Source organism: Nomascus leucogenys, chromosome 2, assembly GCF_006542625.1.
Source record: "Nomascus leucogenys isolate Asia chromosome 2, Asia_NLE_v1, whole genome shotgun sequence".
Taxonomy (NCBI): Eukaryota; Metazoa; Chordata; class Mammalia; order Primates; family Hylobatidae; genus Nomascus; species Nomascus leucogenys.
Window position 1 is genome coordinate 30,536,733 of NC_044382.1, and position 14,460 is coordinate 30,551,192.

The 14,460-nt window shown below is 36.4% G+C and overlaps 1 protein-coding gene across 2 annotated transcripts in view; it reads right to left on the minus strand.

Moving 5' to 3' along the window:
- Positions 1–4,150: 4,150 nt before the first annotated feature.
- The window catches only part of SPINK5 (serine peptidase inhibitor, Kazal type 5), a 77,474-nt gene continuing 67,164 nt past the window's right edge, over positions 4,151–14,460 (minus strand). Inside the window, exons 32-34 of one of the 2 annotated variants that reach the window (XM_003266606.4) lie at positions 13,543–13,673; positions 7,824–7,914; positions 4,151–4,727 (exon numbers count right to left, since the gene is read on the minus strand). In XM_003266606.4, the coding sequence (XP_003266654.2) occupies positions 4,719–4,727; positions 7,824–7,914; positions 13,543–13,673 (231 nt within the window). In that variant the 3' untranslated portion in view covers positions 4,151–4,718. The remainder of the gene's footprint in view (positions 4,728–7,823; positions 7,915–13,542; positions 13,674–14,460) is intronic. The other variant, XM_003266605.4, reaches the window with a different exon arrangement.

Sequence of the window (14,460 nt, forward strand, 5' to 3'; positions counted from 1 at the left end):
TAGATCCGCTCAGTTCCTAAGTATCTGCCCTATTGTGGGATGGCAAATACCTGATGTTCCTGCCTTTGTTACTTCTCCCTGTGCTTATGGCAGGAATTACTAATCAACTACAGAATTATTTGCTGTTGGTTCCAGAGGTAACTTGAAGTTTTGTTTCATTTCTAATTTTAGATTCAAGGAGTAAATGTGCATGTTATTATATGGGTATATTGTATAATGGTAGACTTCTAGTGTACTTATCACCCAAATAGTGAACATTATATCAAACAGGTAATTTTTCTTTTTTTTTTTTTTTGAGACTCACTAGTTTATTTTTTTTTTATTATACTTTAGGTTTTAGGGTACATGTGCACAATGTGCAGGTTTGTTACATATGTATCCATGTGCCATGTTGATTTCCTGCACCCATTAACTCGTCATTTAGCATTAGGTATATCTCCTAATGCTGTCCCTCCCCCCTCCCCCAACCCCACAACAGTCCCCGGAGTGTGATGTTCCCCTTCCTGTGTCCATGAGTTCTCATTGTTCAATTCCCACTTATGAGTGAGAACATGCGGTGTTTGGTTTTTTTGTCCTTGCGATAGTTTACTGAGAATGATGTTTTCCAGTTTCATCCATGTCCCTACAAAGGACATGAACTCATCATGTTTTATGGCTGCATAGTATTCCATGGTGTATATGTGCCACATTTTCTTAATCCAGTCTATCGTTGTTGGACATTTGGGTTGGTTCCAAGTCTTTGCTATTGTGAATAGTGCCGCAGTAAACATACGTGTGCATGTGTCTTTATAGCAGCATGATTTATAGTCCTTTGGGTATATACCCAGTAATGGGATGGCTGGGTCAAATGGTATTTCTAGTTCTAGATCCCTGAGGAATCGCCACACTGACTTCCACAATGGTTGAACTAGTTTACAGTCCCACCAACAGTGTAAAAGTGTTCCTATTTCTCCACATCCTCTCCAGCACCTGTTGTTTCCTGATTTTTTAATGATGGCCATTCTAACTGGTGTGAGATGGTATCTCACTGTGGTTTTGATTTGCATTTCTCTGATGGCCAATGATGATGAGCATTTCTTCATGTGTTTTTTGTCTGCATAAATGTCTTCTTTTGAGAAGTGTCTGTTCATGTCCTTTGCCCACTTTTTGATGGGGTTGTTTGTTTTTTTCTTGTAAATTTGTTTGAGTTCATTGTAGATTCTGGATATTAGCCCTTTGTCAGATGAGTAGGTTGCAAAAATTTTCTCCCATTCTGTAGGTTGCCTGTTCACTCTGATGTCAGTTTCTTTTGCTGTGCAGAAGCTCTTTAGTTTAATTAGATCCCATTTGTCAATTTTGGCTTTTGTTGCCATTGCTTTTGTTGTTTTAGACATGAAGTCCTTGCCCACGCCTATGTCCTGAATGGTATTGCCTAGGTTTTCTTGTAGGATTTTAATGGTTTTAGGTCTAACATTTAAGTCTTTAATCCATCTTGAATTAATTTTTGTATAAGGTGTAAGGAAGGGATCCAGTTTCAGCTTTCTACATATGGCTAGCCAGTTTTCCCAGCACCATTTATTAAATAGGGAATCCTTTCCCCATTTCTTGTTTTTGTCAGGTTTGTCAAAGATCAGATAGTTGTAGATATGTGGCATCATTTCTGAGGGCTCTGTTCTGTTCCATTGATCTACAAACAGGTAATTTTTCAACCCTCATCCCTCTCCCATCCCTCCTTTTGGAGTCCTCAGAGTTTGTTATCTGTCTTTATGTCCATGAGTGCCACTTATAACTAAGAATATGCAATCTTTGATTTTCTGTTTCTGAGTTAGTTCACTTAGGATGATGGCCTCCAACTCCATCCATGTTGCTGTAAAGGACATGATTTCCTTCCTTTTTATGGCTGCATTGGATTCCGTGGTGCATATATACCACATTTTTGATCCAATCAACTGTTGATGGATACTTAGGTTGGTTCCATGATTTTGCTATTGTGAATTGTGCTGTGATAAATATCCTAGAGCAGGTGTCTTTTTAATATAATGATTTATTTTCCTCTGGGTAGATGCTTAGTAGTGGAATTGCTGGGTCAAATGGTAGTTCTATTTGTAGTTTTTTGAGATGTCTCCACACTGTTTTCCATAGAGTTTTAAATAATTTATATTTTCAACAAGAGCGTGTAAACGTTCTCTTTTCTCCACATCCTTAGGTATTTCTGAAGCCTGAAAGAAATGAGAAGGCTTCAGGAGGACTTCTAATATGAGAAAATAAGAGTTTGAAAGGGATAGATCTCTGAACACTCTTAATGCAAAATGAAATCTGAAGATCAAATTATATAGAGAAATGCATAAGTATTTGGTAGTAGTGGACAGGTGGGGCTGACAGAAGTATTTTGGCTTTCTTTAGTCCCATCTCAGCAGCGCCTTCTGGTTTAGAATTTTAGATCTAGTTTTGAAGCATCAGTGAGATAGGTCTGGTTTTCATTTACCTCCTGTCCATCAGGATATAACTTAAGTAACTCAAAGATTAGTTTATTTGATATTTAGTGAAGCTATTTATTTGTTACCATTTTGACATAGATTCTATTTTATATACACTCCTAGTTTGTATACACCCCAAAAGAAATCAACTTTTAGCTTTTTAAATCACAAGGAATATGTTCTACACATTCACACTCTTAACCCCAATCCTTGACCCTCACTCTATTTTCTACTTTATTTTCCTTGGTCATATTCTATTCCTGACCTCTGCACCCACCCTGCCCTCCACCTTTTATTCTTACTCCTGAGGTCACTGGGCTTCTCCTCATTTCCTTGTCTCATCCCATTCCAGACTATTATATCTTCTACCCCACTCTATCCCTAAGCCAAACTCTTTCTCTGTACTCAGAGTGATTACCAAGAATTGGTTAAGTCTTAAGGACAGGATAAGAATGTCTTTTGAGTACATTAATAATAATAAAATAAATATAAAGGGTTTGTGTTTATATTCTAATCAAATATTCAAAATGACATAACAAAACACCTTCTCAGAAAAACATATGTTTTAGCCAGAAAAAGAGTTTTTCTGGATTTCCTGTAAGTGAACAGGAAGAAGATAAAATCTCATATGTCATGGGCACTCTGAACCCATCCTGTACATCCTGAAATTGCCAAATAATAATAATAATAATTCAACAGGAATTACTCCATATTTCTCATGCTTGAAAAAATTATTTATAGGCCCTTCTTTTTTTCTTAATGTAACATAGAAAAGAATGCAGCATAAGGGATAATTTATTTTCACTCAGTTACAAAGGAAAAATAGGATTTGGTGATATTTTTCAACAATCTTCCCGTCATTCGTCCTAGAAGAGAAGATGGGTAGGTTAGATGCTAGAACCCAGAGATATTTTAACTGAGCTAGTAGAGACTTAAAAAAAAAGAAGGGAAAAATAACAAATTAACTTCCCAAATCCAAGTAAGTCTGTCACATCAGGCTAGTTCTGGAGCTGAGAACATCTTGCAGCAAAATGGATTTTCCATATAATTTCTCCCTATGGAGTGTATTCAGAACTAGCCCAGAATTTTCAAATGAACAAAGCGACTAGGTAGAGTAGGGATTTACAGAGTTTCAGCATAGAGGAAGGTGCTTACGAGCATTTCATCCGCCCCTACCTAGTACCTGCATTCCTGCTCTGATTTCCCATGTCCATTAGCTCATGGCAGCACTGCGTTGCCTAATACAGTGACCACTATCCACATGTATCTCTTGAGTACTTGAAATGTGGCTGGTCCACATTGAGATGTGCTGTAAGTGTAAAATATACACCAAAATCAAAGACTTAGTAAATTTAAAAGTTTATATTGATTACATTAATAGTTTTGATATCTTAAGCTAAATGAAATATATTATTTAAATTAATAATTTTATAATTATTATTTGTAGCCTCTAGAAAATTTAAAATTGCATATATGGCTTAAATTACATTTCTATTGGAGAGTGCCACTTTAGAGGCTTACACAAATTGGTAATTAATTTTCTTAGTTCTTCCCAGATTATGGGTACAAGGCCGTGATACAGGAAATTGTCAAGAGGTAACTTAATGAATAGACATGAAAACTTACTGGTTTATGTCTTTGGATGGGACCTAAATAACTGAGAGGCAGTTATTCCATTCATGAAAATGTAGAAAGGGGAGCTGGTATGGTAACGAATAGTTAAGATGCAGCTGATTTATAGCTAGTTTAACTTTGTATAGCTGTTGGCTGATGGGAACCCATATCTCCCCACCTCTCTTCTAGACAGTCCTTCTCAGCTATGACAGCAACTTAAGCAGGAAAAAAGTGAACATTCTCTGCCCACCAATGGGTTTAGCAAGACAAAAAGACAAAAGGGTAGAGTTTATTCAGTTTCTTTAAAAGCAAATATCTATTATCCAGACAGTGACAAAGAAATCCCAGAAAGGGTGTTCTGCTGAGTTTACTTTTATTGAACAGGCAGTTGGACAGACAGCATTGTAATCAGGACATTTTGAGGGCTCAGACTTGGTGGAGATGTCTTTATACCCTCAGATCACAGAGTCTAGGAGGAAAGAGATGGAAAAGACTGAAAATCAGTGAGTCCATTCCCAACAGCTCTGTATTGTTTTCTATAGCAAATAAGACAAGTTCCAAAGAATTCTTTGTATATACAGATGGTGAAGGTAGGTGATTCAGAATTGGGGTTTATTTTTTCCCTCATGGCTTTCAACAATCTTCCCATCATTCATCCTAGAAGAGAAGATGGGTAGGTTAGATGCTAGAACCCAGAGATATTGCAGAAATGTGGGCTGTATATTTATAGCTGCATCTTAAAGAAATCCATAGATTCTGCATTCTGCAAAGAAGTAGCAATTTAAAATCACTTTCACATTTTATCCAGTTTGATACAACAAATATTGAGCACCTAGTACGTACTACATGTTCAGGTGGACACAAAAATGAACATGGCTTAATTCTGCCTTTGATTACATGCAGCCTTCATGCTGATAAAAAAGAAGTAGGTGTCATTAGCACCATTTTGCAGATGAGGAAATTGAGCTTCAGAGAAGTTTAATAACTTGCCACTGTCATGTTAGGTCATAACTTGAATTCCATTCCTGTAACACGAATGTTTTTCTACTATAGTTTGTTGTAGACCACTAGAATGTAATCAGCTGTCTTCCTTTGCCTGACTCATCCACATATTTGAAATCAGCCCTTAAAACATTAAATGAATATTTAAAAATAATCTTATAGGGGGTGAGGGCCTCAGGAAGTTTTCTTTCACATAACTGTGCATCTTCAACTAGTACCACCTGGGGCACAAGCTGCACTGTCATTCCAAACTCAAATCTCCACTTCATTGCCTATATCAACTCCAGAAGGTTTTCTTTGGTTTGAAAGTAGCAAGCTTTGGTTTTCCTGAATCCTTGAAAATCTGTCATGAAATTGACACATATAGATAAGAATAGTCATTTATCTCACAAAATAATGGTATTTTTCTTAATATAGAAATTTCCTTCCAATATAGCAAATCATCTTTTAATTGAGATAATGCCTTCTCAAGAGCACTTAGTTTTCAGAATCTCCTGACAACTAAGGAATGGTAGTAGAGCACTGGAAATGAAGTCAGGATATCTACATTGAACCCAAGATATTATACTGAGGGACTTTAATAAGTGACAGTTTCCCCCAGCATGATTTTCTGTAAAATGGGAAAGACAGTGATCCCTGCCCTAATCAAATGACTATTGTAAGAGTACAAACAGAAAATGCACATAAAACTCTAAAGACCTATGTAAATCTTAGTAGTTACTGTATAATAGTTATCGCATAATAGAAAGTATTATGTACTTAGTAACAAGAGTGTGTGTTCCAAGATACTCAACCTACTTTTCTAAGAAAGTTGTGACTGCCTGGACTCTTATTCTATTGTTGAGATTCCAGACTTTCTTAGAGAAACTTCCACCCAGAAATAAAGTTCAAACAATAGGCTTCCACCCCAGTATATACATCCTTACTAGTCATCAGAACAATGCTAGGCCATGACCAGTCTGTACCAACTGTACCTGAGATCACACACTTGAATCTTACACAGGGACTGAAGTTCCACCTGTGTCCAGGACACTTTTCGTTTTTGTTTCATTAACTAACAGCATAGTAATTTCTGTCATTATTAATGCCTGCTATGCAACTCCAGTGGAAAGCATACACTCAGAAATGGAAGAACAGCACTCTTTTACAACACCTTGTGTGCTGAGCCCCGGCAAGATTCTTCATTATTTAAAGAAATACATCTTATCAGTATAAGCCTATGGCAAGTTCTTTATAAAGTAGTTTTTCCAAGTTGCCTACACAGGATGAGAGTTACAGGGAAGTGTGGTCTAAGGTGTGGTCTATTGGACTGGCATAAAGCTATTTTGACCTTTCTCTCCTGAGATATATGTAAAGGTGAGTTTGTGAGGATGGGGAACAGTATATTCTGTCAATAAAATGGGAGCAAACTACTAAGAATTTCTATATAATAAGACAGCAAACACAATATAGGGACTAGAGTTAAAGTTTAAACTCTCTTTTTATGGATCCTGGTAAAGAACCAGAGTAGAGGTCTTTAAATGGGTGGTAAATAACTTTGTTAAGCCCACATAAGAAAGATAAGGTCTTCTGATTTCATTCAAGTCCTCGGCTTCCTCTACACTGCTTTCAGCTGCTAATGTGAAACTAGGAAGACTCTAGCTTATGATTCTTGTTTTCACAGTTTCCCACAACAAAGATTGTTGGGCAGACGTTTTTAATATGGCCTTATCTAGTATTGCTTGACTAAGATTTTCAAATCTGGCAGAATAGTTTCTGATTCCATTATTGCCAAAGCTTTTTGTGGCAGTGGAATGGAGCAAAGAGAATGTGAATAATAATAAATAGCTTTATTAAATATAATGCATTAAAATATTGTTTATTACATATAATTTTATCAAACTACAATTGAAAATAACTTATTAAAAATAAATAAGCACTATACCATGGTCTGTTTTTCTAAGTTCATACTTTGGACTCTTCTCTTTATCTAAATTCATACTTTGGTCTTAGGCATAATAATAATAGTGACATTAATTTTTCAGACACTGTGCCAAATGTATAAAAGTCAGTATTTATTGAATATTTTCATAGGTCATTGGGATATTTGGTTTAGAGTATTTATGTGATTTGCCAAGAGTCTTGTATATGAAGCACAGCAAAAACTGAAATTTGCACTCATATTTATCCCATAACAAAACATTTTTCTCTTATTTGAAAATTCCCATTTTTTCATGTTACATACCATCTCCCTGAGGATGACTATTCAAATAGCCACCAGGGAGAATGTTAAATTCAGTTACGTATGTTGAAACATCCTTTCAGGAGTTTAAATGAAATTGGTCAACTTTTAATGCTGGGAAATAATTTAATACAATGTAAAGTTCAATAATATGGGCATTATATAGAAATTGTTTAAATCCAACTCTGACACTCTCTGACCTCTCTTGGTCTCTGCCTCATCTTTTTATTGAGATCACAGAAAATAAAACCTATCCTGAAATAAGTAACGTTATGTTGGAGACATTGCTCATAAACAATCTATTAATGAACCCATTAAGTATTTTAAAATATTAACTGCTACATTATTTCCACTTATTTCAGTAATTACTTAATTATCCTTATAGTGAAAATGTGACCAATTCTGGGTCACCTGACCTAGTGTCACCTCTCTGGCCAGGTAAATGTCCATTACTCAATGGAAGAGAACAAAACCAGAACCCACTGCTCCTCACAACGTAACCATGGAGGCCAGTCTATTTATATACTTACAGATGGGGGCATGCTGGCAGCAGTGGTTCCTGGGGTGCTGCTCTCCTCACACTTCCCTGTACTGCGGATGTGTGTATTTGTTTGGCGTATCCTAAAACAGATCAGAGGATGCTTCAACAACGAGAAAGTTCTCAATTATAATGAGAAAATAAATAAGGACCAACATGGAGGACACTTGGGTATCAAACCAAACTTTATTTAGAGGGAGGATCTGGGATCTGCATTCAACTATTTTCATTTTCAGTAGGTATCATCCAGGCTGTCTCTCTTCTGCTCCAGATTTGTCCCCTAGCCCTGGACCTATCCTGTCACATTTCATTCACTGATATATTCATAGAGAATGTTGGAAATAAACTTGGAGATCATCTGGTCTAAAGGTGATCTCGCATTTATAGATGCAAGAATCAGATCCCAGAGAGATGTTTGACTATATTGAGTACCAATAATATGACTTGGGGAAAAATATAACAAGACAAAAATGATACAGTCTGAGTTTTGTAGTTGGAATGAATCTTAAGGAGTATGAATTTTAATGCCTGTCACTGGAGAAATATTATGAATCAGACATGTACTTGTTTGCCTCTGGTAATGGGAAACTCATTATCTATCAAGGCAGTGCAATTTGTCTTTTGGCATTGCTTAAACTGAAATTGCTCTCCTATAACTTTCTCTAAAACCTTAGAAATGAATATTGCTTCCTTTTGCCTCAGATAATCTGATCCTTCTTTATAATATATACTCCCAGCTTCCTTAGCCAAACAAACTATCCTGAGGTATGCTTTCTTAATATTTTCATCATTTCAGCTTCTTACTCTAAAGTTCCCTTAAATAGATCATTTTTATGGGTCTATAAAGTTGATGAAAATGTTGAAGAAAATTATATGGATAATTTAGGCCCTGACATTTACAAGAAAGAGGAATTAAAGGATTTCTGGGCTGGAGATAAGGTATACATAGGAATGGAATTCCTGGACAGTTATATTTATTCCTTAAACAGGAATTTCTTAATTCTTAAAAACCTATAAGGTCTACAGATAAATTTCAGGCACTCCATGAGCCTATGAATATTATGTATGTGGATTGTTCATATCACACTTTTTTTTAATTTTCTTGAAAGGGGTAACTTTCTTCACATCATCTAAGGAATCTTGGTCTTTGACAATTTAAGGAACTACTGTCTTAGGAATAACAGTAGGATAGTGGAGATAAAAGAAAACTGTATTTAGACCCAAATCAATAAGGTCAAAATCCTGTCTGATTTACTTCCTAGCTTTGTAACTTTAAACAAATTACCTGTACTCTCTGAGCCTCAGATTAACCTTCTGTAAAATAAAGATAATAACATTCCATAGTAGGTTGCAGGGATTCAGTGACTCAAATCTGAAAGTGCCTTATCTACCATACCTTACCTATAGATGAAGGATTATATTCAGATTTTATGCTTTTAAGCATATGACCTGAGGAGCACCTTTTTCTTTTAAATATTTTTCCAGGATTAAAAAGCAGGATATCAGGGAGTCCTATCCTCATGTTCTCAGCCTTGATTATAGCATCCTAAGAAGGATAAAGTAGTACTACAATGTAGGTCTGGGGTCAGGTGAGATGGAAAAACCAAGGTTTGTCACCATTCTCTCCTTGAAAGCTGGCCAAATGGTGGCCAGGAGAAGGGAAGGGAAAGGATGCACATAGAGGCAAGGGGAAATTATTTAAAAATTATTTAAAAATTCAGACAGCATTTGAGCAGAGTAGCAACAACAAAACTAAAGCCAACAATAAGAATATTATAAAAAGATGTTCTTTGAAACCAACGAGAACAAAGACACAACATACCAGAATCTCTGGGACACATTCAAAGCAGTGTGTAGAGGGAAATTTGTAGCACTAAATGCCCACAAGAGAAAGCAGGAAAGATCCAAAATTGACACCCTAACATCACAATTAAAAGAACGAGAAAAGCAAGAGCAAACACATTCAAAAGCTAGCAGAAGGCAAGAAATAACTAAAATCAGAGCAGAACTGAAGGAAATAGAGACACAAAAAACCCTTCAAAAAATTAATGAATCCAGGAGCTGGTTTTTTGAAAAGATCAACAAAATTGATATACCGCTAGCAAGACTAATAAAGAAGAAAAGAGAGAAGAATCAAATAGATGCAATAAAAAATGATAAAGGGGATATCACCACCAATCCCACAGAAATACAATCTACCATCAGAGAATACTACAAACACCTCTATGCAAATAAACTAGAAAATCTAGAAGAAATGGATAAATTCCTCGACAAATTCACCCTCCCAAGACTAAACCAGGAAGAAGTTGAATCTCTGAATAGACCAATAACAGGCTCTGAAATTGTGGCAATAATCAATAGCTTACCAACCAAAAAGAGTCCAGGACCTGATGGATTCACAGCCGAATTCTACCAGAGGTACAAGGAGGAACTGGTACCATTCCTTCTGAAACTATTCCAATCGATAGAAAAAGAGGGAATCCTCCCTAACACATTTTATGAGGCCAGCATCATCCTGATACCAAAGCCTGGCAGAGACACAACCAAAAAAGAGAATTTCAGACCAATATCCTTGATGAACATTGACGCAAATATCCTCAATAAAATACTGGCAAACCGAATCCAGCAGCACATCAAAAAACTTATACACCATGATCAAGTGGACTTCATCCCTGGGATGCAAGGCTGGTTCAACATATGCAAATCAATAAATGTAATCCAGCATATAAACAGAACCAAAGACAAAAACCACATGATTATCTCAATAGATGCAGAAAAGGCCTTTGACATAATTCAACAACCCTTCATGCTAAAAACTCTCAATAAATTAGGTATTGATGGGACATATCTCAAAATAATAAGAGCTATCTATGACAAACCCACAGCCAATATCATACTGAATGGGCAAAAACCGGAAGCATTCCCTTTGAAAACTGGCACAAGACAGGGATGCCCTCTCTCACCACTCCTATTCAACATAGTGCTGGAAGTTCTGGCCAGGGCAATCAGGCAGGAGAAGGAAATAAAGGGTATTCAATTAGGAAAAGAGGAAGTCAAATTGTCCCTGTTTGCAGATGATATGATTGTATATCTAGAAAACCCCATTGTCTCAGCCCAAAATCTCCTTAAGCCGATGAGCAACTTAAGCAAAGTCTCAGGATACAAAATCAATTACAAAAATCACAAGCATTCTTGTACACCAATAACAGACAAACAGAGAGCCAAATCATGAGTGAACTCCCATTCACAATTGCTTCAAAGAGAATAAAATACCTAGGAATCCAACTTACAAGGGATGTGAAGGACCTCTTCAAGGAGAACTACAAACCACTGCTCAATGAAATAAAAGAGGATACAAACAAATGGAAGAACATTGCATGCTCATGGGTTGGAAGAATCAATATCGTGAAAAGGTAATTTATAGATTCAATGCCATCCCCATCAAGCTACCAATGACTTTCTTCACAGAATGGGAAAAAACTACTTTAAAGTTCATATGGAACCAAAAAAGAGCCCGCATCGCCAAGTCAATCCTAAGCCAAAAGAACAAAGCTGGAGGCATCACGCTACCTGACTTCAAACTATACTACAAGGCTACAGTAACCAAAACAGCATGGTACTGGTACCGCAACAGAGACATAGATCAATGGTTCAGAACAGAGCCCTCAGAAATAATGCCGCATTATCTACAACTATCTGATCTTTGAAAAACCTGACAAAAACAAGCAATGGGATAAGGATTCCCTATTTAATAAATGGTGCTGGGAAAACTGGCTAGCCATATGTAGAAAGCTGAAACTAGATCCCTTCCTTACACCTTATACAAAAATTAATTCAAGATGGATTAAAGACTTACATGTTAGACCTAAAACCATAAAAACCCTAGAAGAAAACCTAGGCAATACCATTCAGGACATAGGCATGGGCAAGGACCTCATGTCTAAAACACCAAAAGCAATGGCAACAAAAGCCAAAATTGACAAATCGGATCTAATTAAACTAAAGAGCTTCTGCACAGCAAAAGAAACTACCATCAGAGTGAACAGGCAGCCTACAAAATGGGAGAAAATTTTTGCAACCTACTCATCTGACAAAGGGCTAATATCCAGAATCTACAATGAACTCAAACAAATTTACAAGGAAAAAACAAACAACCCCATCAAAAAGTGGGCGAAGGACATGAACAGACACTTCTCAAAAGAAGACATTTATGCAGCCAAAAAACACATGCAAAAATGCTCATCATCACTGGCCATCAGAGAAATGCAAATCAAAACCACAGTGAGATACCATCTCACACCAGTTAGAATGGCCATCATTAAAAAGTCAGGAAACTACAGGTGCTGGAGAGGTTGTGGAGAAATAGGAACACTTTTACACTGTTGGTGGGACTGTAAACTAGTTCAACCATTGTGGAAGTCAGTGTGGCGATTCCTCAGGGATCTAGAACTAGAAATACCATTTGACCCAGCCATCCCATTACTGGGTATATACCCAAAGGACTATAAATCATGCTGCTATAAAGACACATGCACACGTATGTTTATTGCGGCACTATTCACAGTAGCAAAGACTTGGAAGCAACCCAAATGTCCAACAACGATAGACTGGATTAAGAAAATGTGGCACATATACACCATGGAATACTATGCAGCCATAAAAAATGGTGAGTTCATGTCCTTTGTAGGGACATGGATGAAACTGGAAACCATCATTCTCATTAAACTATCACAAGGACAAAAAACCAAACACCGCATGTTCTCACTCATAGGTGGGAACTGAACAATGAGAACACATGGACACAGGAAGGGGAACATCACACTCCGGGGACTGTTGTGGGGTCGTGGGAGGGGGGAGGGACAGCATTAGGAGATATACCTAATGCTAAATGACGAGTTAATGGGTGCAGCACACCAACATGGCACATAGATACATATGTAACAAACCTGCACATTGTGCACATGTACCCTAAAACTTAAAGTATAATAATAAAAAAAAGAATATTAAAATGAATCCCTTGTATTTAACTTAAGATAAAAATATTTTTATATCTAGCAGTTCTTTTCAATCATCCGTGAAGTCAGCAGCTCAGAGAACTGTCTCCATTTCTCCAATGAAGGGAGTGAGATTCAGAATCATGAAATAATATGCCTCCAGATACCAAGATAGTCATAAATATGAGAGCAGACATCAGATCAGCCATTTACTTATTGTGCTTTCTTTTGTACAGTGCACTTTCCTTTTGCAAGGTACTACTTCTTTCAAGAGGCAGGGTTAAAGAAATGGGGAATATGTGGCTATATTATAGTCACAGGACCTTTTAGATATAATACACTGGGCTGGATTTATATAGCAGTAGTTCTCTACTGTTTTTCTCCACTACACACAGAATGAATGGTGTCCACACTCCCATGACTGTACACAGGATTATACCAATATTCTGCAATTGTAACCCCACTATTTTTTTTCTTTCTCTTCTACTCAGTAGAGCATATAGCAATGTAGGTAAGCAATTTACCAAAGGAATAGCCTTAAATCTTTTCTATTTTACATATAAGAAAGATAATTCACAAATTTTGAATTTTTAACTTCTACGATGAATAAATTACTTGCAACACACTTCAAATTTATATCAGTGCATTGCTATGGGTTAACACTCTAGCTGCGAAATTCTAAACTGGAAGATACGATGGGGCAACTTGAATACTTACAGGTTTTCATGACAGAGCATGCAGGGATTGTTGTAGGTTTGGCCATCGTCACCACAGACAGGCTTTAAATCCTTTGGACAAAGATAACCTATCCTGGGCAATACTCGGTAGTCTTTGCACATCTCAGAATCCTGAAGAAGCAAACAATAAAGCAGACTTACTTTATGGCATTCAAGGAGAGGGATGGGCTTAAGAAAACCTCTTGAGTTCCTTCATCCAACTTGAATAAATGGTTGTAAAAAGAGTGTGATATATGTTATTCAAACTCAAAGATTGATTTCGCACCATATGAAGTGGATTTAACTTCCTGTATTTGGCAATTTTTAACTTGACAAGGTAAGTAAACAAAGAAACAAGGAATAGCAAAGCAATAAGAAAGCAAAAATCCTTTATAATATGTGACACAATTACTTGCCCATAAGAAGAAATCTAGAATGATAGGCATGCTAGAAATAATATTCGCCTTTTTAAGTGAAGGTATTGGTTACATACAGCGTAGAAAGGAAAGACTCAGAGGTAAATACTCATAAATTGCATGAGTTTTGAGTCCTAGCTCTACCACTAACTAGAGAAGTAACTTATCTAACTTTTCTCAGCCTTAATTTTATCACCAGAAAATCATAAATAATAGTAGTCCTTACTTTATATTACTGCTTTAAGGGATTAAAACAGATAATGCATGTAAGTTCATGACTAATGCAGTATCTGCCACATACTAAGTGTTCAGTAAATTTTAGTTGTCAGTATGTTTTCCATGGTAAAAAACATATGTATATTTTCCATGTAAAAGAAGAAACATATTTGCTCTTTGCAGTGTTTTGGAAGTATGAGTTTAATAATTAATGATAATTCCAAGAACTTGATTAGTTTTTTTAAAACGCAAAAAGTAGAGCCAAAATATAAAAAAAAGTACTCAAA